The 20189-nt window shown below is 52.8% G+C and overlaps 1 protein-coding gene across 2 annotated transcripts in view; it reads left to right on the top strand.

Moving 5' to 3' along the window:
- Positions 1-14133, top strand: part of COP1 (COP1 E3 ubiquitin ligase) — a 204952-nt gene extending 190819 nt beyond the window's left edge. For both annotated transcript variants that reach the window (XM_064148123.1, XM_064148121.1), the window contains exons 19-20: positions 8907-8951; positions 12936-14133. In XM_064148123.1, coding sequence (XP_064004193.1) covers positions 8907-8951; positions 12936-12953 — 63 coding nt within the window. In that variant the 3' untranslated portion in view covers positions 12954-14133. The remainder of the gene's footprint in view (positions 1-8906; positions 8952-12935) is intronic.
- The last annotated feature ends 6056 nt before the right edge of the window (positions 14134-20189 follow it).

Genomic DNA, 20189 nt, shown 5'->3' with positions numbered 1-20189 from the left:
ACAGAGTCCTCAGTGAGGTTCTGTGCACACAACAATGTTCTGATTCACAGCAAGACTGAGCAAGGCCAAGTGCAGGCTTCTACACTTTGGCCACAACAACCCCAAGCAGTACTACAGGCTGGGGACAGAGTGGCTGAGAGCAGCCAGGCAGAGAGGGAGCTGGGGGTGCTGGGAGAGAGGAGCTGAAGATGAGGCAGCAGTGTGCCCAGGTGGGCAGCAGAGCCAATGGCATCCTGGGCTGGCTCAGGAGCAGTGTGGGCAGCAGGACAAGGGAGGTTCTTGTGCCCCTGTGCTCAGTACTGCTCAGGCCACCCCTTGAGTGCTGTGTCCAGTTCTGGGCCCCTCAATTCAAGAGAGATGTTGAGGTGCTGGAAGGTGTTTAGAGAAGGGCAGCAAGGCTGGGGAGGGGCCTGGAGCAGAGCCCTGTGAGGAGAGGCTGAGGGAGCTGGGAGTGTGCAGCCTGCAGCAGAGGAGGCTCAGGGCAGAGCTCATTGCTGTCTGCAGCTGCCTGCAGGGAGGCTGTAGCCAGGTGAGGTTGGTCTCTTCTGCCAGGCAAGCAGCAACAGAAGAAGGGACAGAGTCTGAAGTTGTGCTGGGGGAGATTGGAATCATCTGGCAGAGGAAGCAGTGGATTCAATTGGAATCATCTGGCAGAGGAAGTAGTGGATTCAGTTGGAGTCATCTGGCAGAGGAAGCAGTGGATTCAGTTGGAATCATCTGGCAGAGGAAGCAGTGGATTCCCATGCATTGCCAAGTCTTAAGGCTCAGCTTCATGCATGCTGGGCCATCTCATTCCAACTACACTACCACCTAGGATCCTTGCTTCCCACCTGGCTTTCCACCATTCCATGGCACTAGAGTGGATGTTGATGTAGTAATTTCCTTCCCCTCAATCTTCTCTTGCACCAAGTTGTAAAGAAAGAGTGGGAGAGCTACAGCCTCAGCTGTCTTTTACTCCCCACCGCACTGAAGCGTCTCTGACAACTCTTCACTTGTTCAGCTGAGCGTCCTCAAGCTTCACAAAGCATCCAGAGCATCTCTGATTCTCTTAATGCCAACTGCTCTTGCATGAATGCCAGCAGTCAGCCAGGCTTCCCTTCTCCTCCTTTCCTTCCCTGAACAAATTGCTTCCCCAGGGCCATCCAAACACAGGGCTGATGGAGGAGGGGAGGAAATCAGTGTTCTTCACAACCCAGCTGTCAGCAGGTGAATCATTCCTTCAGATGATGAACCTAGCAGGTATCTCATCTGCTTGGGAAGCTCCTGCATTTGGGTTTGTTTTCCTTTGCTGTCAAGCATGTGCAGCAGAAATGCCTTCTTTTGGCATGCTCAAGGAAGGTCCTTTCAGACCCCAAGTGCTCCAGTTCCCATGGGTGCACCAGTCAGGTTCATCCGGTGCCGTGTCCAGGAGGACAGGGATGTGTCAGGTTCAGGATAAAAGATGCTTCTGTCTGGTCTGGTTTTGCACTCAGGGCTGCCTTACAACTCCATTTTACATAATCACAGAATCAACCAGGTTGGAAGAGACCTCCAAGCTCAGCCAGCCCAACCTAGCACCCAGCCCTATTCAGTCAACCAGACCATGGCACTAAGTGCCTCAGCCAGGCTTGGCTTCAACACCTCCAGGCACAGAGACTCCACCACCTCCCTGGGCAGCTTGTTCCAAAGGCAAATCACTCTTGCTCAGGGCAGAGCTCATTGCTGTCTACAACTCCCTGAAGAGAGGCTGTAGCCAGGTGGGGTTGGGCTCTTCTGCCAGGCAAGCAGCAACAGAAGAAGGGGACACAGTCTGAAGCTGTGCCAGGGGAGGTCTAGGCTGGATGTTAGGAGGAAGTTCCTGGCAGAGAGAGTGATTGGCATTGGAATGGGCTGCCCAGGGAGGTGGTGGAGTCTCTGTGCCTGGAGGTGTTGAAGCCAAGCCTGGCTGAGGCACTTAGTGCCATGGTCTGGTTGGTTGGCCAGGGCTGGGTGCTAGGTTGGGCTGGCTGAGCTTGGGGCTCTCTTCTAACCCGGTTGACTCTACCAGAGCCGGTGACACATCCTTGTGCCGTCTCCAGAGTCTCTCTCTTTTCCGTTGACTGAGCAGGACCAAAACTGTTTAAGCTTCCTCCTGTCAATTCTGAGCCTTTCCCTGGCCTGTTGAGATACCTTCCTTATCTCATGGCAGGAGACCTGAGTGCACCACGCTGTGCCTCCACTGATGGCTCTTATCAGCCGCGCTGCGCGGAGGAGAGGTTGCCACATCTCATCAGGCTCTGCAGTCGGCAGCTGTCCAGAGGGGCGCAGCAATGCTTGAGATAAGCAGCTGCATGGAACAAACTGCTGTTGCCTGCCAGGCACTAAACCCTCATCTCTTGATTCTTGTGCTGTTTGTTGGTTTTTTCCTTGCCTTCAGTCTTGATTTAGTAAAGGCCTCTCCTGTTAAGTAAGGCGGCAGGTCCTTGGCACCCACAGGAGGAGGAGCATGCATTGAAGAGTTGTTTTTGTAACTGATTTCTTCAGAACAGGGCTGCAGCATCTATGTGAGGAGGAAAGGCTGAGAGAGACACAGCCTGCAGAAGAGCAGCCTGAGAGGGGATCTGATCAATAGCTAAAGGGTGAGGATCATGAGCATGGGGACAGCCTCTTTGCACTGGTGCCCAGTGACGGGATGAGGGGCAATGGACAGAAACTGATGCTGAGGAGGTTCTGTCTGAGCAGGAGTTAAAAGGGTGCTGAGGGATTGGAACCAGAGAGATTGTGGAGTCTCCTTCTCTGGAGAGATTTCTGCCTGGATACTATGATTCTGGGACCACAAGAAGCAGCCAGTTCCAACTCCCCTGCCATGCCCAGGGACACCCTACCCTAGAGCAGCCTGGCCACAGCCTCAGCCAGCCTGGCCTTAAACACCTCCAGCCATGGGGCCTCAACCACCTCCCTGGGCAGCCCATTCCAGCCTCTCACCTCTCTCAGGCTCAACAACTTCCTCCTCACCTCCACTCTGACCCTCCCCACCTCCAGCTTTGCTCCATTCCCCCCAGTCCTGGCACTCCCTCACAGCCTCAAAAGTCCCTCCCCAGCTTTTTTGTAGCCCCCTTCAGATCCTGGAAGGCCACAAGAAGGTCACCTGGGAGCCTCCTCTGCTCCAGCCTGCACAGCCCCAACTCTTTCAGGCTGTGCTCACAGCAGAGCTGCTGCAGCCCTCTGAGCATCCTCCTGGCCCTGCTCTGGACACACTCCAGCATCTCCACATCCCTCTTGGAATGGGGGCTCCAGAACAATCCTAGTTCCCTCAGGTGCTCTATACCAGAGGTGTTCTCTAGACCCTTCAGTAGCTTCATTACCTTCCTCCAAACACATGCCAGCTCTTAAATGTCTTTCTGGGTGTGAGGGCCCCAAAACTGAACCAAATACCCAGGGTATTGCCTCACCAGTGCTGGGAATGAGCTGCTCAGGGAGGTGGTGGAGTCACTGTGCCTGGAGGCGTTCAGGCAAAGCCTGGCTGAGGCGCTCAGTGCCATGGTCTGGTTGGTTGGCCAGGGCTGGGTGCTAGGTTGGCCTGGCTGAGCTTGGAGCTCTCTTCCAGCCTGGTTGATTCTGTGGTTCTGTGTCATGTCTGGATGAAGAGATTGGTTCAACACTCACATGGCTCTTGCAAGTTACAAACCTGTGGATCGAAGCACAGTGTCCGCTTAAGTGTTTAAGGCGTTGAATACAATGTCTGGTTTAGAGGCAGTATGGAAGGAGGAGAAATTGCTTCTGCAGAGGATTAAAAAGAAGCTGGCAGGCTGTGTTCCCAGGGAGGCAGCACTGGAGAGCCTTAACAAGCAAGTGGCTGTTTGTTGGATGACAGATTCAGTGCTAATTTTGCCGCTGTCTGCTCCCGTTTGCGTCTCGTGGCTGGTGGATGAAAGCAGCAGAGCAGTGATTAGCTCAGACCCTGCTGGAAGGGGAGAAAAAAAAACCCAACCCACCAACAAAAACAACCACCCAGTGGCTTCTGAAGAACAAGGGAGTGGGAGTATATTACCCTCTGGCATTGTGATTTTCTTTAGCAGGTGGAAGGGTTCGTTGAAGCAGAGTTCATTTCCAGTGGTGCCCCAGCAGACTGCAGCAGCAGGATGAATTAGCACTCGCTGCCACTGCAAGCAGCAATCACTCAAACCAGGAGCCAGGAGTGCAAGCTTCTTGCAGAGCATGCTTCCTAGCTGCCCCTTCCTTAGGGAGGAGTAACCTCCCGCACCAGTGGGGGTGAAGGGTTGAGCTGCTGGAGAGCAGCCCTGTGGAGAATGACCTGGGAGTGCTGGTGGACAGGACAGCAATGTGCCCTTGTGGCCAAGTAGGCCAATGGGATGCTGGGGTGCATTAGGAAGAGTGTGTGCAGCAGATCAAGGGAGGTTCTCCTTCCTCTCTGCCCTGCTGAGACCTCAGCTTGAATACTGCCTTCAGTTTGGGGCTACCCAGTTGAAGAGGGACAGGGATCTGCTGGAGAGGGTCCAGCACAGGGCTATAAGGATGCTGAGGGGACTGGAGGGCACTGCCTGATGAGGAGAGGCTGAGGGACCTGGGGCTGCTTTGGAGAAGACTGAGAGGGGATTTAATCAATGTTTATAAACACCTAAGAGCTGCTCAGGAGAGGGTGGACAGGCTCAGCTCACTGCTCCCTGGGATAGGACAAGCAGCAATGGGTGTGAGCTGCAGCACAGGAGGTTCCAGCTCAACACAAGGGGGAACTTCTTGCCGTAAGGGTCCCAGAGCACTGCCACAGGCTGCCCAGAGAGGCTGTGGAGTCTCCTTCTCTGGAGCCTTTCCAGGCCTGTCTGGATGTGTTCCTCTCTGATCTGTGCTAGATTGTGTGGTCCTGCTGTGGCAGGGGGGTTGGACTCAATGACCTCCTTGGGTCCCTTCCAACTTCTAACATCCTGTCAGCCTGTGATGCATAGAATCACAGCATTGGTTTGTTTGAAGAGACCTCTAAGATCATTGAGTCCAGCCATCAGCCTAAGACCACTGTGGCCATTAAACCATCCATCAAGCATGACAGGTTGGTCAGGAGAGGTTCTCCCTCTCTACTCTGTCCTGGTGTATTGTGACCAGTTCTGGGCTCCCGAGTTCAAGAAGGACAAAGTACTGCTTGAGAGGGTACAGCAAAGGGCTAGAAAGGTGGTGAGGGAACTGAAACATCTCTCTTAGGAGGAAAGGCTGAGGGACTTGGGTCATTTTTGCCTAGAGAGGACTGAGAAGGGTTACTATCAGTGCTTAAAGGGTGAGTGTCAGGAGGATGGGGCCAGCCTTTCTTCAGTGGTGCCCAGTGACAGGACAAGGAGTAACAGGCACAAACTTGAACAGAGGAAAGTCCTTTTAAGCATGAGGAGGAACTTCTTTACTTTGAAAGTAACAGAGCCCTGGAGCAGACACAGAGGTGGTGGAGTCTCCATTTCTGGAGTGGTTCAAAGCCCACCTGGATGCCATCCTGTGCAGCCTGCTCTAGGTGAACCTAGTGGGATCACCTAGCAGCAGGTTTGGCCTAGATCTTGTCAGATCCCACCTCCAGTACTGCATCCACTTCAGGTGTCCCCATCATAAGAAGCACGCAGAGCTGTTGGAGCAAGTCCAGAGGACCACAAAGATGATCCTCTGCTATGAGGACAGGCTGAGGGAGCTGGGGTTGCTCAGCCTAGAGAAGACTCCAGTGGGACCTTAGAGCTGCCTTCAAGTACCTGAAAGGGTCCCTCAGGAAGGCTGCAGAAGGACCTTTCACAAGGGTGTCTTGTGATAGGGCAAGGGGGAATGGTTGAAGCTGAGGGAGAGTAGGTTTAAACAGGATCTTTGGAAGAAGCTCTTCAGTCTGAGGGTGGTGAGACTCTGGAATAGGCTGCCCGGAGAGGTTGTGGCTGCCTCTTTCCTGGGGGTGTTGAAGGCCAGACTGGATTAGGTTTTGAGCAGCAGAGTGTAGTTGAGAGGCATCCCTGCCCATGGTGGGAAGGTTGGAGTAGATGATCTCTAAAGTCCCTCCCAACCTAAGCCATTCATAGAGTCAACCAGGTTGGAAGAGACTTCCAATCTCAGCCAGGCCAACCTAGCACCCAGCCCTATCCAGTCAACCAGACCATGGCACTAAGTGCCTCAGCCAGGCTTGGCTTCAACACCTCCAGGCACAGAGACTCCACCACCTCCCTGGGCAGCCCATTCCAATGCCAATCACTCTCTCTGACAACAACTTCCTCCTAACATCCAGCCTAGACCTGCCCTGGCACAACTTGAGACTGTGTCTCAAGATAGATGACCTCCAGAGATCCTTTCTAACTGCTGTCATTCTGGGATTCTCCCTTGCCTCCACAATTCTGTTGGCCACCCCAGTCCCTCTTTCAGTCCCCAGATCACCTTTTCATCTGCACTCCCTTTAGTGGGTTGTGGCTTTCATGCTGTTAACCAGAAGCTGAGCAGTTCCCAGGATTAGACTCTTTCAGCCACTAAATTAAAGGAATTTGGAGCCTAGGTTTCCTTTGAGGGTATCCTTTCTTTTCAGGAGCTTTGACTAGGAGGATCATTGATGAGATAATATCAGGAGTCTAAACTAATCCCTTAATCATTGTGCCAGGGGTGAACAAATCCATCTGTAACAATTAGCCCAGTGGTCCACCACGAGGCTACCCTGACCTGAGAAGTGGGGGGTTTGTGTTGAAAAACATTTTCCTCCCTTTGCTTTGAAGCTGGAGGCTGTGCAGCCTGCAGCCCTGGGGGGACTGGGCCAAGCCTGTTGTTTGGCCTGCAGAAGAGGAGGCTCAGGGCAGAGCTCATTGCTGTCTGCAGCTACCTGCAGGGAGGCTGTAGCCAGGTGGGGTTGGGCTCTGCTGCCAGGCAAGCAGCAACAGAAGAAGGGGACACAGTCTCAAGCTGTGCCAGGGGAGGTCTAGGCTGGATGTTGTTAGGAAGTTGTTGTCAGAGAGAGTGATTGGCATTGGAATGGGCTGCCCAGGGAGGTGGTGGAGTCTCTGTGCCTGGAGGTGTTGAAGCCAAGCCTGGCTGAGGCACTTAGTGCCATGGTCTGGTTGCTTGGCCAGGGCTGGGTGCTAAGTTGGGCTGGCTGAGCTTGGAGCTCTCTTCCAAGGTGGCTGATTCTATGATTCTGGGCTGCTTCCTGTGCCCTTTGGAGCAGGGCTTGTGCCACTCACTGAGTTTATTGCAAATGCAGGAGTTAACCAATGGGATAAGCAAGGCTGATCTAGGGTAGGGTGGCCATGGCCATGGCCATGGCAGGGGGCTTGGAATTAGATGATCCTTGTGGTCCCTTCCAACCCTGACTTGTTCTGTGATTCTCTGATTTCCTCCTCTCTGGAGGTCTTGCTTTGTGAGAGTGCTTCTGCACTTGCTGGTCAAAGCCTGGGTTCAGGTTGGGGTTCTGCACTACTTGAGGTGCTGATTGTGCCCAAGGAAGGGTGGCAAAGCTGGTGAAGGGCCTGGAGAACAGCTTTTGTGAGGAGCAGAACTGAGGGTCGTTCAGGCTAGAGAAAATGAGGCTGAGGGGAGACCTTCTGCCAGTCTACAGCTCCCTGAAAGGAGGTTGGAGTGAGGTGGATGTTGTCCTCTTCTCCCAAAACTAACAAGTGGTAGGACAAGAGGCAGTGTCCTGAACTTGCAGCATGGCATGTCTAGGTTGGACATGAAGTGATGTTTTATTTACTGAAAGGGTTTTTAACCACTAGCACAGGCTGCCCAGGGCAGTGGCGGAGTCCCCAGTCCTGCAGGGATGTCCAAGCTGTGTAGATGTGGTGCTGAGGGATGTGGTTTAGCAGTGAACGTGGCAATGCTGGGATAATGATTGGATTTGGTGACCCTAAAGGTCTCTCAAGCAAAACAGTTCTGTGATAGGAATGCAGTCTGAAGGGCAGACACTGTCTCCCCCAGTTTTAGCCTGGGGGTTGCCTGGCTGATGGAGCAGAACCTTAGTTTGCAGACAACTAGGGTATCTCCAAAGGCAGCTCCATCAGTTGGCAGGGAGTAAACAACACTGCCTTTGTGAATAAAGCAGGCTTGAAGTCATGGGATCATAGGATCAGCCAGCTTGGAAGAGAGCTCCAAGCTCAGCCAGCCCAACCTCGCACCCAGCCCTGGCCAAGCAACCAGACCATGGCGCTAAGTGCCTCAGCCAGGCTTGGCTTCAACACCTCCAGGCATGGCCACTCCACCACCTCCCTGGGCAGCCCATTCCAATGCCAGTCACTCTCTCTGACAACAACTTCCTAACAACATCCAGCCTAGACCTCCCCTGGCACAACTTGAGACTCTGTCCCCTTCTTCTGTTGCTGCTTGCCTGGCAGCAGAGCCCAACCCCACCTGGCTACAGCCTCTCTTCAGGGAGTTGCAGACAGCAATGAGGTCTGCCCTGAGCCTCCTCTTCTGCAGGCTAAAGAAGTCCCCTCTATTTATCTTCCCTTCCACCCTGGCAGTATCTGCTCTCGCTTTCTAATCTCCTCTCCTCTTTGTTTTACTTGTTGGAAGCCCTCTTGGCTGTGGGAAAGGTTGCATGGCCTCAAAGCCAGAGAGCTTTTATTTTCTGTCATGGTCATTAAGTTGGTTTAGTTAAGCTGCTGGAGGCCTTTGTTCAAAAGATGAAAATCATGATTATGATTTGCCCACTTCCCAGGGGAGGCCGTGAGGATTAACTCACGTTTGTAAATTGCTTTGGAGGTTTGAAGCTCTGTAAAAGCAGGAAGGATTATTGCCTTCTCCTTCTTCAAGGTAGTCCAACTTCTTTTATAAAGACTTCTAGCCTTGAGAGCATCTTGGAAACAGGAAGAGTTAAGTCCCTTTGAAATTAGACACACTTTTAACGTTGAAGATGAAAACCAACTGCTGCTTCTCTGCATCCAGGAGAGAAAGTGGCAGCCAGTGACAGTGCCTCTTCTTTTTCCTGTTTTTTCCAGGAGTCCAACGTGCTGATTGCTGCTAACAGTCAGGGTACAATTAAGGTAAGTTGTTTCATGCATCTCCTCCTTGCATGCTTGGATCTGTTGTTTGGCGAAGAGCAAGGTCAGAGAAACCACAGAGAGCGTTAGAGGAGGTCATCCCCACCTTGGGATTTTCATAGAATCAAACAGGTTGGAAGAGACCTCCAAGCTCATCCAGTCCAACCTAGCACCCAGCCCTGGCCAATCAACCAGACCATGGCACTAAGTGCCTCATCCAGTCTCCTCTTGAAGACCCCCAGGGACGGTGCCTCCACCACCTCCCTGGGCAGCCCATTCCAATGCCAATCACTCTCTCTGTGAAGAACTTCTTCCTAACATCCAGCCTATACCTACCCTGGCACAACTTGAGACTGTGTCCCCTTGTTCTATTGCTGGTTACCTGGGAGAAGAGGCCACCCCCCACCTGGCTACAATGCCCCTTCAGGTAGTTGTAGACAGTAATAAGATCACCCCTGAGCCTCCTCTTCTCCAGGCTAAACAGGCCCAGCTCCCTCAACCTCTCCTCATAGGATTTGTGCTCCAGGCCCCTCACCAGCTTTGTTGCCCTTCTCTGGACATCTTCCAGCACCTCAACATCTTTCTTGAATTGAGGGGCCCAGAACTGGACACAGTACTCAAGGTGTGACCTGAGCAGTGCTGAGTACAGGGGCAGAATAACCTCCCTTGTCCTACTGGCCACACTGTTGCTGATGCAGGCCAGGATGCCATTGGCTCTCTTGGCCACCTGGGCACACTGCTGGCTCATCTTCAGCTTACTATCTATCAGTACCCCCAGGTCCCTTTCCTCCTGGCTGCTCTCCTTGTAACTCAGGTGCTGGATTTGCCTCTGGTGGAGGGAGCAGACAAAAAGCCAGTGAGGGTAAGGTGTGGAACAGCTGCTGGCAGTCATCCAGCCCCTGCATGCCTCTGCTGCTCCTCGGGCACAAGGAGCGTGGCCTCTGCCCGCTGTGACACTGTGCCCCGCGGCAGCGGAGGCTGCCGGTGAGCTCAGCGGCGTCCACCAGCGCCTGGCCTCGGGCTGCTGCTGCCCACAGGAGGTGCAGCCAGGCTGCCAGCCGAGCTCCTGCTGTGCACCCAGCTGGAGCAGTGTTTGTCGTGTGCAGGGATGTTCCCTCCCCTCGCTCGCCCCCGGTGCCCAGACTGCCTGTGGCAGGCAGCAGCTACCGGCGCAGGGCTCTGTGCAAGCACCAATCCTCCCCTGCACCAAGATGCCAGCCTCCTGCCAGCTTGCCAGCACTTGAGTTCAAAGTCTTGCAGAGCACCAGTTCATGAGTTTCTGTCCATGGAACAGACTGTCTGTCTGTCTGTCTGTCAGTCAGCCAAACAAAGCCAGTGCCCAAACCCACGCTGGTGCTGATCCTCCTAGAACCCCAGCTCTGATCTCCTCCCAAGTTGTACCCAACAGCACTGACCTCCACTGTGCTTTTGAGGCTTGGTGGTTAACAGTGGCAGCTGGCAGCCCAGAGCCCTGGCTGCTCTCTGTGGCTGCTGCTGAAGGAGTAAAGCAGAGGAGGATAAATTATAGCACGAAGCAAAACCAGCCACAGTTGTCTCATTTCCACTCGTTATAATAAGCCAGCTCTTGGAAATCCTGTAGTGACTCAGAGAACCACAGAAGGGTTTGGGTTGGAAGGGACTCAGCACTGCTCAGGCCACACCTTGAATGCTGTGTCCAGTTCTGGGCTCCTCCATTGCAGAGAGATGCTGAGGTGCTGGAAGGTGTCCAGAGAAGGGCAATGAAGCTGGGGAGGGGCCTGGAGCAGAGCCCTGTGAGGAGAGGCTGAGGGAGCTGGGGGTGTGCAGCCTGCAGCAGAGGAGGCTCAGGGCAGAGCTCATTGCTGTCTGCAGCTGCCTGCAGGGAGGCTGTAGCCAGGTGGGGTTGGGCTCTGCTGCCAGGCAAGCAGCAACAGAAGAAGAGGACACAGTGTGAAGTTGTGGCAGGGGAGGTCTATGCTGGATGTTAGGAGGAAGTTCCTGGCAGAGAGAGTGATTGGCATTGGAATGGGCTGCCCAGGGAGGTGGTGGAGTCACCGTGCCTGGAGGCGATGAAGGTGTTGGCCTTAAACACCTCCAGCCATGGAGCCTCAACCACCTCCCTGGGCAACCCAGTCCAGCCTCTCACCACTCTCAGGCTCAACAACTTCCTCCTCACCTCCACTCTGACTCTCCCCACTTCCAGCTTTGCTCCATTCCCCCCCAGTCCTGCCACTCCCTGAGAGCCTAAAAAGTCTCTCCCCAGCTTTTTTGTAGCCTCCCTTCAAATCCTGGAAGGCCTCAAGAAGGTTACCTGTTTCTTAAACACCTCCATGGACAATGACTCCATCACCTCCCTGGGCAACCTGCTCCAAATCCTGACCATTTTATCACTCTCAGGAAGTTGAGGTCCTCGCCTTGATTTTCCCAATGACAGTTGCAGCTCTCTGGAGACAGACCAGAGTTGCTGATCACAGAATCAACCAGGTTGGAAGAGACCTCCAAGCTCATCCAGCCCAACCTAGCACCCAGCCCTGGCCAATCAACCAGACCATGGCACTAAGTGCCTCATCCAGGCTTTTCTGCCAATCCTGGGGAAATCACCAGAAGAAAAGCAGGAATGCAGAGAAACCCGAGAGGTTTGTGTTTGACTGCATGTCAAGAGCTATTTTTCTCCTTCTTTTTAGGCCACAAGTGGCCTGGTTCTATCTGCTTGCAGTGCTGTAGCTGCTCATTCTCAGGCCATTTATTAAGCAGGCTCTGGGATTGGTTGCTCCTTCCCTTGGTCACTTAATTCTCAGTAAAATGGACAAGATGCGCAGATGCTTTTGATATCCTGAAGTGAATCCAGCAGCCACAGGAGCATGATTAGAGAGGAGAGGCTTTGGTCATGCACTTTGCTTGTTAATGAGAAGAGGTAGACAAGAGAAATGTGCAAACACCCCAGCTGTCAGAACTCTGATGTTTCCATTTGCCTTTGGCAGCACACAGAGGAAAGGTCTGGGAAAGGACTGGGATTGCACACACCTATTCCAGTCTGGAGGCAGATGCTGTGCCAGGCAATACTCGTGGGCTCAAGCTCTGGAGTTTCCCCAAACCAGGTTAATACAGGCAGTGACAGCCTTGAGAATCACTTTCCTTCTGCCATCAGAGGCTACTGTGAGCATCTGAGTATGGGCAATGGAACTGTGAGCACAGAGGGTTGAGGGGATCAAATCCAGGGAGGCTGCAGCCAGGTGGGGTTGGGCTCTTCTGCCAGGCACCCAGCAACAGAAGAAGAGGACAGAGTCTCAAGCTGTGCCAGGGGAGGTCTAGGCTGGATGTTAGGAGGAAGTTCCTGGCAGAGAGAGTGATTGGCATTGGAATGGGCTGCCCAGGGAGGTGGTGGAGTGGCCGTGCCTGGAGGTGTTGAAGCCAAGCCTGGCTGAGGCACTTAGTGCCATGGTCTGGTTGCTTGGCCAGGGCTGGGTGCTAGGTTGGCCTAGCTGAGCCTGGAGGTCTCTTCCAACCTGATTATTCTATGTTTCTGCCTATTCAGAGTGAGGGTGGGGAGACACTGGAACAGGTTGCTCAGGGAAATCATGGATGCCCCCTCCCTGGAAGTGTTCAAGGCCAGGTTGGACAAGGCAGCCTGGTCTTAGTGTCCCTGCCCATGGCAGAGGGATTGGAAAGGGGTGAATTTTAAGGTCCCTTCCAACCCAAACCATTCTGTGGTTCTCTGAGTCACTATAAGATTTCCAAGAGCTGGCTTATTATAAAGAGTGGAAATGAGGCAACTGTGGCTGGTTTTGCTTCATGCTATAATTTATCCTCCTGCAAGAGCAGACATCCAAAGTGGGATCTTTGCCAAGCGCTTATCCCATCTGTGTGATGTTATTGTATGCTGGGGAAGAAAGGGTAAGGGGTGGAGATGGAAGGGTCAGTCCTGTCCTAGTGATCTATATGCTGATGTAGGAGATAATGAATGCCATAAATTCCTATTCTAAATGTCTCATCTTCCCTACTGATCAGGTACTGGAGCTGGTATGAAGGGTTTTCTCTCAAGGCATGAGGTACTTAGTCCTACCAATTCGCTACAGTATTCATCTGAGATACTCAGTGGGACAAGAAACCACCTTGGCTGTTCCTCCCTCAAAACCATCACATTTGGGTTGTGTTTGGGTTTTTTTTTTTCCCCTCATTTATGGACTTTGTAGGACATTTTGAGATCTTGGAAAGACCAGAGAACTGTCTGCCATCGACGTGGACTCCACAGACTTTGCTGCTGCTGCTGCTGGTGGTATGGTTTTGTCTGATTTTTATGATAGCAAAAAACAAATTCTTTTGAATAAAAAAAACCAAAACCAAAACAAAACAAAAAAAAAAAGGAATAATAAAATTTATTGAGCCACAAGCTGAAGCTGGAAGATTCTGTCTTGTTGCATATGGGAACAGATTTACAGGGGAAGGGAGCTTACGGGACCTGGCGGGGCTGTCCAGCGGTGGCGCGTCTCCCGTTTGCTGTTGTCTGGACTGGTCTTCATCCCCACTGGAGGAAAAGGAAGTCTCTAAGCCTTACCTGGACATGCAAGTGATTCACTTTTGAGAGCCCAGCCTGATATGATTCAGTTGTTGTTTTGATTTATTCATCCTTTGGGGTTTTTTTTTAGATGCATTAAATGTTGGGAAATGTCACCCAGGTTGACAGCTCCAGAGACAGAAGTCCTCTGGTCCTCGAGAAGAGAAAGGCAGTATCCCCTTCCTCCTCTCCTCATGCTCCTGCCTCAACTCAAAGGGGCAGTTCTGAAGGAGAGGATGAAGTTTTCCTCCCATCCACATGAGCCTAAGCCTCTCTGCTGCCTGCCACCAGCAGCGTGCTGGGATGAGGTGACCTGCGATCCCCCGGGACCTGGACTGACCTCACCAAGGCGTCGTGGGATAACCATCTCCCTTCCACCAACCTGCCTGTGTTTGACTTCCCAGCTGGAGGAGGAACCTTCTAGATCCAGATACCAAAGCCCTGCACCACTTAACCACCAGTGTGGTGTGGTTGTGTTGGCCCCTCTCTTGCACGCCATGGAGGCCAAGAGTTTGGGGTGTTGACCTGAGAGGGGGGACTGGAGTTGTTTTGTGCTGTGTGTCAGAGCCATGATCTAAATAGCCTTATTTTTAATGGTCATGCATACACTTCACTGTACATATGGAGGGGAAATAAACCATGATGCTGAGAGTCAGTGTTGCTTTGTTGACAGGACAGCAGGGTGGATAAGGAGGGGCAGATGCTGAGCTGTCAGGATCCATGCCAAAACTGGAGTCTGAGAGTGGAATGGGTGAGTGTAACATCTCTTCCTAGCTGTGGGTGGCAAAGGTGTACCATGATACCTGTGGGAAGCATCTCTGTTTCCAGACTCTCTCTCTGCTTTCATTTGTGGCTGTACACATCTCCCTCCCTCCTCAGAGGCTGGAATTGCAGCAAGGCCTTCACAGAGCAAGGCCCTGCCACAGCCTTGGGCCATCAAGGAGCATGTCAAGGAGGTGTCACATACGCTCCAAGTGTTGAAAGCTTGATTCTGAGCTTCCCAGGAGGATTGTGTGGTCTTCTCACATCATAGAATGGCTTAGGTTGGAAGGGACCTCAAGGATCAGCCAGTTCCAGCCCCCTGCCATAGGCAGGGACACCTCCCACTGGAGCAGGTTGCTCAAGGCCTCATCCAACCTGGCCTTGAACACCTCCAGGGAGGGAGCAGCCACAGCTTCCCTGGGCAGCCTGTGCCAGTGTCTCACCACCCTCACTGCAAACAACTTCTTCCTAACATCCAGTCTAAATCTGCCCTCTGCCAGTTCAAACCCATTCCCCCTTGTCCTGTCATTCCCAGACCTTGTCAGTAGTCCCTCCCCAGCCTTCCTGTAGCTCCCTTCAGATCCTGCAAGGCCACTCCAAGGTCTCCTCAAAGCCTTTTCTTCTCCAGGCTGAAGAGCCTCAACTCTTGTAGCCTGTCCTCAGAGCAGAGCTGCTGCAGCCCTCTCAGCATCTTCATGGCCTCCTCTGCACTGGCTCCAACACTTCCATGTCCTTGTGCAGGAGACTCCAGAACTGCCCCCAGGACTGCAGGTGGGGTGTGAGGAGAGCAGAGCCAAGGGGCAGAATCCCCTCCCTTGCCCTGTGCCCACACTGCTCTTGCTGCAGCCCAGCACAGGGTTGTGTCTGGGCTGCACTCACACTGCAGGCTCCTGTGGAGCTTTTCATCACCCCAGACCTCCAGGTCCTGCTCCTCAGGGCTGCTCTCCAACCATCCTTTGGTCACAGAGTAGAAGAGGAAAGCAAGGATGCTTTTGGGGCTGTGAAGAAAGGGTCTTCAGCTTGTGGCTTAAGAGCCTTACAGCAGAATGGTTTGGCTTGGAAGCCACCTTAGAGATACCTAACTCCAACACCCTGCCACGGGCAGGGACACCTTCTGCTAGACCAGGTTGCTAAAGGCCTTCTCCAACCTGGCCTTGAACACCTCCAGGGAGGGAGCATCCATAATCTCCTTGGCCATCCTATTCCAGCATCTCACCACCTGTCCTGATTCATCACTGGTGCCTGTTTCTAGCAAGGCCATGGGGGACATTGTGTGTCCCTGTAAAGCTAGAAGGATGTGGGACACCCCAAAACTGCTGTTGACTTAGGCAGAGCCCTATCCAGTGGGGAGAAATGTGATGTGCAGCTCCAAGAGAGGTGTGGATGCTGCCAGCTGGTTTTCCTCCATGATTTGTGGCATGCCAGTGGGGGTGAGAAGAGAAAGGAGAGAGAGGAGGAGACCCTGCTAGCTTGTGTCCTGCTCCAGAATGCTACCTGCAGGTCTCTGCTGCATGAGTCACTGGAGTCACTGTGGCAGAAGGGAACAAAATGAGTTCCTTCTGCCTGATGGCAGCTGTCTGACACGTCCCGCTGAGCACTTGCCTGATTTCCATTCCTGCTGCATTGGAAGAGAATTTGGTGCTCTGCTGGGCTGGGCTGTGTGGAGCATCCTTCCCAGCCAGCCACCTCCAGAGGCTGAGGTAAGGAACAGTGGCCATGCCTCTCTCTGCTTCCCCTGCTTTCAGGTGTGCCTTTCCCTTCAGCTTCTGCCTTGCTTGTCAATACCTACTGATGCATTTGCCAAGCTGCTGTGGTACCCCAGCTCTGCACAGCTGCTGCTTGGCAGGTGACCTCAATTCCTCTCCCCCTTCCCCCCCCACCACTTGAAGGTCCTCTGTGTTTTAAATTGCAATCACTCCAAAGCTGAGATCTTAGAAGGAAAAAGACAAACAATAACAGCTCTTTTGAAGGCTGTAGGCTCCCTCCTTGAAATTAAAGAGGGAAAGCAGGTTTAACATTATCTGCCTTTGCTTGGCTTGGGCTTTTTTCCCCCCACTTTTCATTCAGTTTCAATCAAGATAAAAATGCAGTTTTAGTGTCTGGCCCTAATTAGAAGCACAGCAGCTCATAAACACAAGTTGATGGCAGTCCCTGGCTCCTTGTCACGAGTGCAAGGCTCCTTGGTTTAATGCCTTTCATTTTTCTCTGCTTCAGGGAACTCTTTGCTTGCTGTAAGCTCTTCTAACAGAGTTTGCTCTTTTGGTTTGGGTTTGGGGTTTGATTTTTTTTTCCCCTGGCCCACCTCCTCAGCACCTCCCTGTCAGCTTCTCAGCCTTTGTAGAGTTGGGGAGTGATTGAGACCTTTCAGGGTCTCTAGTTCAACTCCCTTGCCTGGAGCATGGCTTAACTCAAAGTTGCCTGAGGTAGCTTCAGGGCTTGGAGGTCACAGAATCATAGAATCAAGCAGGTTGGAAGAGACCTCCAAGCTCAGCCAGTTCAACCTAGCACCCAGCCCTGCCTGGCCAAGCAACCAGACCATGGCACTAAGTGCCTCAGCCAGGCTTGGCTTGAACAGAGAAGGGCAACAAGGCTGGGGAGAGGTCTGGCAAATGACCTATGAGGAGCAGCTGAGGGAGCTGGGGGTGTTTGGTCTGGGGAAGAGGAGGCTGAGAGGGGACCTTATTGCCCTCTACAACGACCTAAAAGGAGGTTGTAGTGAGGCTGCAGCTGCTCTCTTCTCCTGAATTACTAACGACAGGACAAGAGGAAATGGCCTCAAGTTGTGTCAGGGCAGGTATATGTTGGATGTTGAGAGGAAGTTCTTTCCTGAGCAGGTGGTCAGGCACTGGAACAGGCTGCCCAGGGAGGTGGTGGAGTCACCATCCCTGGAGGTGTTTAAGAGGTGAGTGGATGTGGTGCTTGAGGCCATGGTCTGGTGATGAAGGCTGCTGGGATGAAGGTTGGGCTGGATGATGCTGGTGGTGCTTTGCAACCATAGTGATTCACAGTGCTTAGATGTTGTGCTGAGGGATTTGGTTTGGTCAAGGGCTTGTCAGTGTGAAACTAATGATTGGGCTGCATGAGCTTGAAGGGCTTTGCCAATCTAAGCCATTCTGTGAGCATCTAGCCTAGACAGCCAGGTGGGGTTGGGCTCTTCTGCCAGGCAAGCAGCAACAGAAGAAGGAGACAGAGTCTCAAGTTGTGCCAGGGGAGGTCTAGGCTGGATGTGAGGAGGAAGTTGTTGGCAGAGAGAGTGATTGGCATTGGAATGGGCTGCCCAGGGAGGTGGTGGAGTCTCTGTGGCTGGAGGTGTTGAAGCCAAGCCTGGCTGAGGCACTTAGTGCCATGGTCTGGTTGATTGTCCAGGGCTGGGTGCTAGGTTGGCCTGGCTGAGCTTGGAGCTCTCTTCCAACCTGGTTGATTCTGTGATTCTAACTTGAGACTGTGCCCCCTTGTTCTGTTGCTGGTTGTCTGGGAGAAGATGTTCAAAACTCAACCAAGCATGGATTGGAGATACCCAGGCCCCTCTGGGAAGCCTGTTCCAGTGCTTAACTGCTCTCCTTGCAATGATTCATTGCAGGTGGTGGCCACTTCAGAGTCTTTACTTTAGCTTTCTTTTGAAAGAAGAGGCTCACAAAGCCCATGGCTGGAAGCTGCCCCAGAATGTTTTTTGCCTCCAGCCCTCAGGTCCCTGGGAGAGATGTTGAGTGAGTGAGTCAGATCTTTTCCTTTGAGAAAGAAAACTTGAAACCCTGCCCTGCCTGGCCAGTCAGCCTCCTTAATTAATTCTAAGGCATTTAACAGAAGAGTAGGTGGAACATGCCTCAGTGGTGCAATGAAGTTCAGTGCTGGAGGGAATCAAAAGTGATGGTCAAGGGGAAGTTTAAATGAGTATTATTGTGTCAGAGCTCTTCAGCAGTGAGTGTGGACAGCTGCTAAGGAAAGCAATTGAGCCAGGTGCTGGAGCCTGTTTGATTAGGGTGATTTTGTTTAGCTCTGGAAGGTTCCTAATGACAGCAGCAGGTAATGGGAAAGCAAAACTCCTGGCCAGTGCACCACAGGAGAGATGCTGAGGTGCTGGAAGGTGTCCAGAGAAGAGTGACCAAGATGCGGAGGGGCCTGGAGCAGAGCCCTGTGAGGAGAGGCTGAGGGAGCTGGGGGTGTGCAGCCTGCAGAAGAGGAGGCTCAGGGCAGAGCTCATTGCTGGCTACAGCTACCTGCAGGGAGGCTGTAGCCAGGTGGGGTTGGGCTCTGCTGCCAGGCAAGCAGCAACAGAAGAAGGGGACAGAGTCTCAAGCTGTGCCAGGGCAGGTCTAGGCTGGATGTGAGGAGGAAGTTCCTGGCAGAGAGAGTGATTGGCATTGGAATGGGCTGCCCAGGGAGGTGGTGGAGTTGCTGTGCCTGGAGGTGTTGAAGCCAAGCCTGGCTGGGGCACTTAGTGCCATGGTGTGATTGATTGGCCAGGGCTGGGTGCTAGGTTGGCCTGGCTGAGCTTGGAAGTCTCTTCCAAACTGGTTGATTCTATGATTCTATGAAAATCTATCTCCTTCCTTGCTCAAAAATCCTTTTTCCTTCCTTACTGCTTTTTGGAAGTCAGAAGTGCCCACCCAGGAGCTGCAGTGGTCTAAGGCTGAAGCAGTGTTCCCTGCAGCACTGCCTGGTGTTGGCAGCGTCCATGCCTGCAGACAGCGGTGTCAGCCCTGGCATCCTGGCCAGCATCCAGCCAAGGTAATTGCATCCTGCCTCCTGCCAGTCACTGCTGCTGCTGCCTGCAAAGACTCTTTCTTGAAGCCAACCTCACAGGATAGCCCCCACCTGCTCTGCCAGAGGGTTTCCCTTCCCCTCAGCAGTGCAGAGATGCTGTGCTGCACTTGGTGATGGGTGTAGGGTTCTTATGGTCCATCTGTAGGAGGCTGGGGGCTGACACCTGCTTGAAATGCTGAGGAGCCACAGGGTTTGGCTAGTAGGGACCCTATGCTTGAGACCATCAGCAGCATCAGTGGCATAAGGACCAGAGTCCACATCTCTCTTCTGGAGAGGCACCTCTAGCCCTAGTCCCCACAGCCCTCTGGCAATCATCACCATGGGGGTTGATTTAGTTTTGCTTGGAGTGATCTGCAAACAGGTTCTTGAAGTTCTTCTCATCATTATATCTGTTCAGCTATAAGGCAGTATCTCACAGGGTAGTAGGGGTTGGAAGGGAGATCATCAAGCCCAATCTCCCTGCCAGAGCAGGAGCACACAATCTAGCTCAGGTCACACAGGAACACATCCAGACAGGCCTTGAAAGTCCCCAGAGGAGACTCCACAGCCTCTCTGGGGAGCCTGTGCCAGGGCTCTGGGACCCTTACAGCAAAGAAGTTCCCCCGTGTTGAGGTGGAACTGGTTGGGTCTTTAGTACCTTCATCAGTGGGTTAAAGTGGTTGGGTGGGTTAAAGCAAGGCTGACTGCTCTGCTCCACATAGTAACCAGTCCTCTGAGTCAAGGAGTCCTTGCCAAATAAAAGCCATGCTTTGAATCTTTCCAGATGCACTTTCACACCTCAGATCTTGTTCTGGCTGAGAGTTGGCTCAGCAGGAGCAGGACAAGAATGTGTCCTCTAACATCAAGCATGAGGAAAAATTCTTGACAGGGGAAAAAGTGAAGTTTTTGAGATCTCTTAGAAATAAGGACATGAGTATGGATGGAAGAAGAAAGAAGGAAGCTTGGCTGGTCTGTAGTGCAAGGGGAGAAGATGGTTCCAGCTCTTCCAGAACTGCAGTATCTTGTGGGGCTTCTTGCTTCATAGAATCATAGGCTCAGCCAGGTTGGAAGAGACCTCCAAGCTCAGCCAGGCCAACCTAGCACCCAGCCCTATACAATCAACCAGACCATGGCACTAAGTGCCTCAGCCAGGCTTTGCTTGAACACTCCAGGCACAGCAACTCCACCACCTCCCTGGGCAG

The sequence above is a fragment of the Pogoniulus pusillus genome, chromosome 8 (assembly GCF_015220805.1).
Source record: "Pogoniulus pusillus isolate bPogPus1 chromosome 8, bPogPus1.pri, whole genome shotgun sequence".
NCBI lineage: Eukaryota > Metazoa > Chordata > Aves > Piciformes > Lybiidae > Pogoniulus > Pogoniulus pusillus.
The sequence above is the reverse complement of the archived record's forward strand: the minus strand, read 5'-3'. Positions and strand labels throughout refer to the sequence as shown.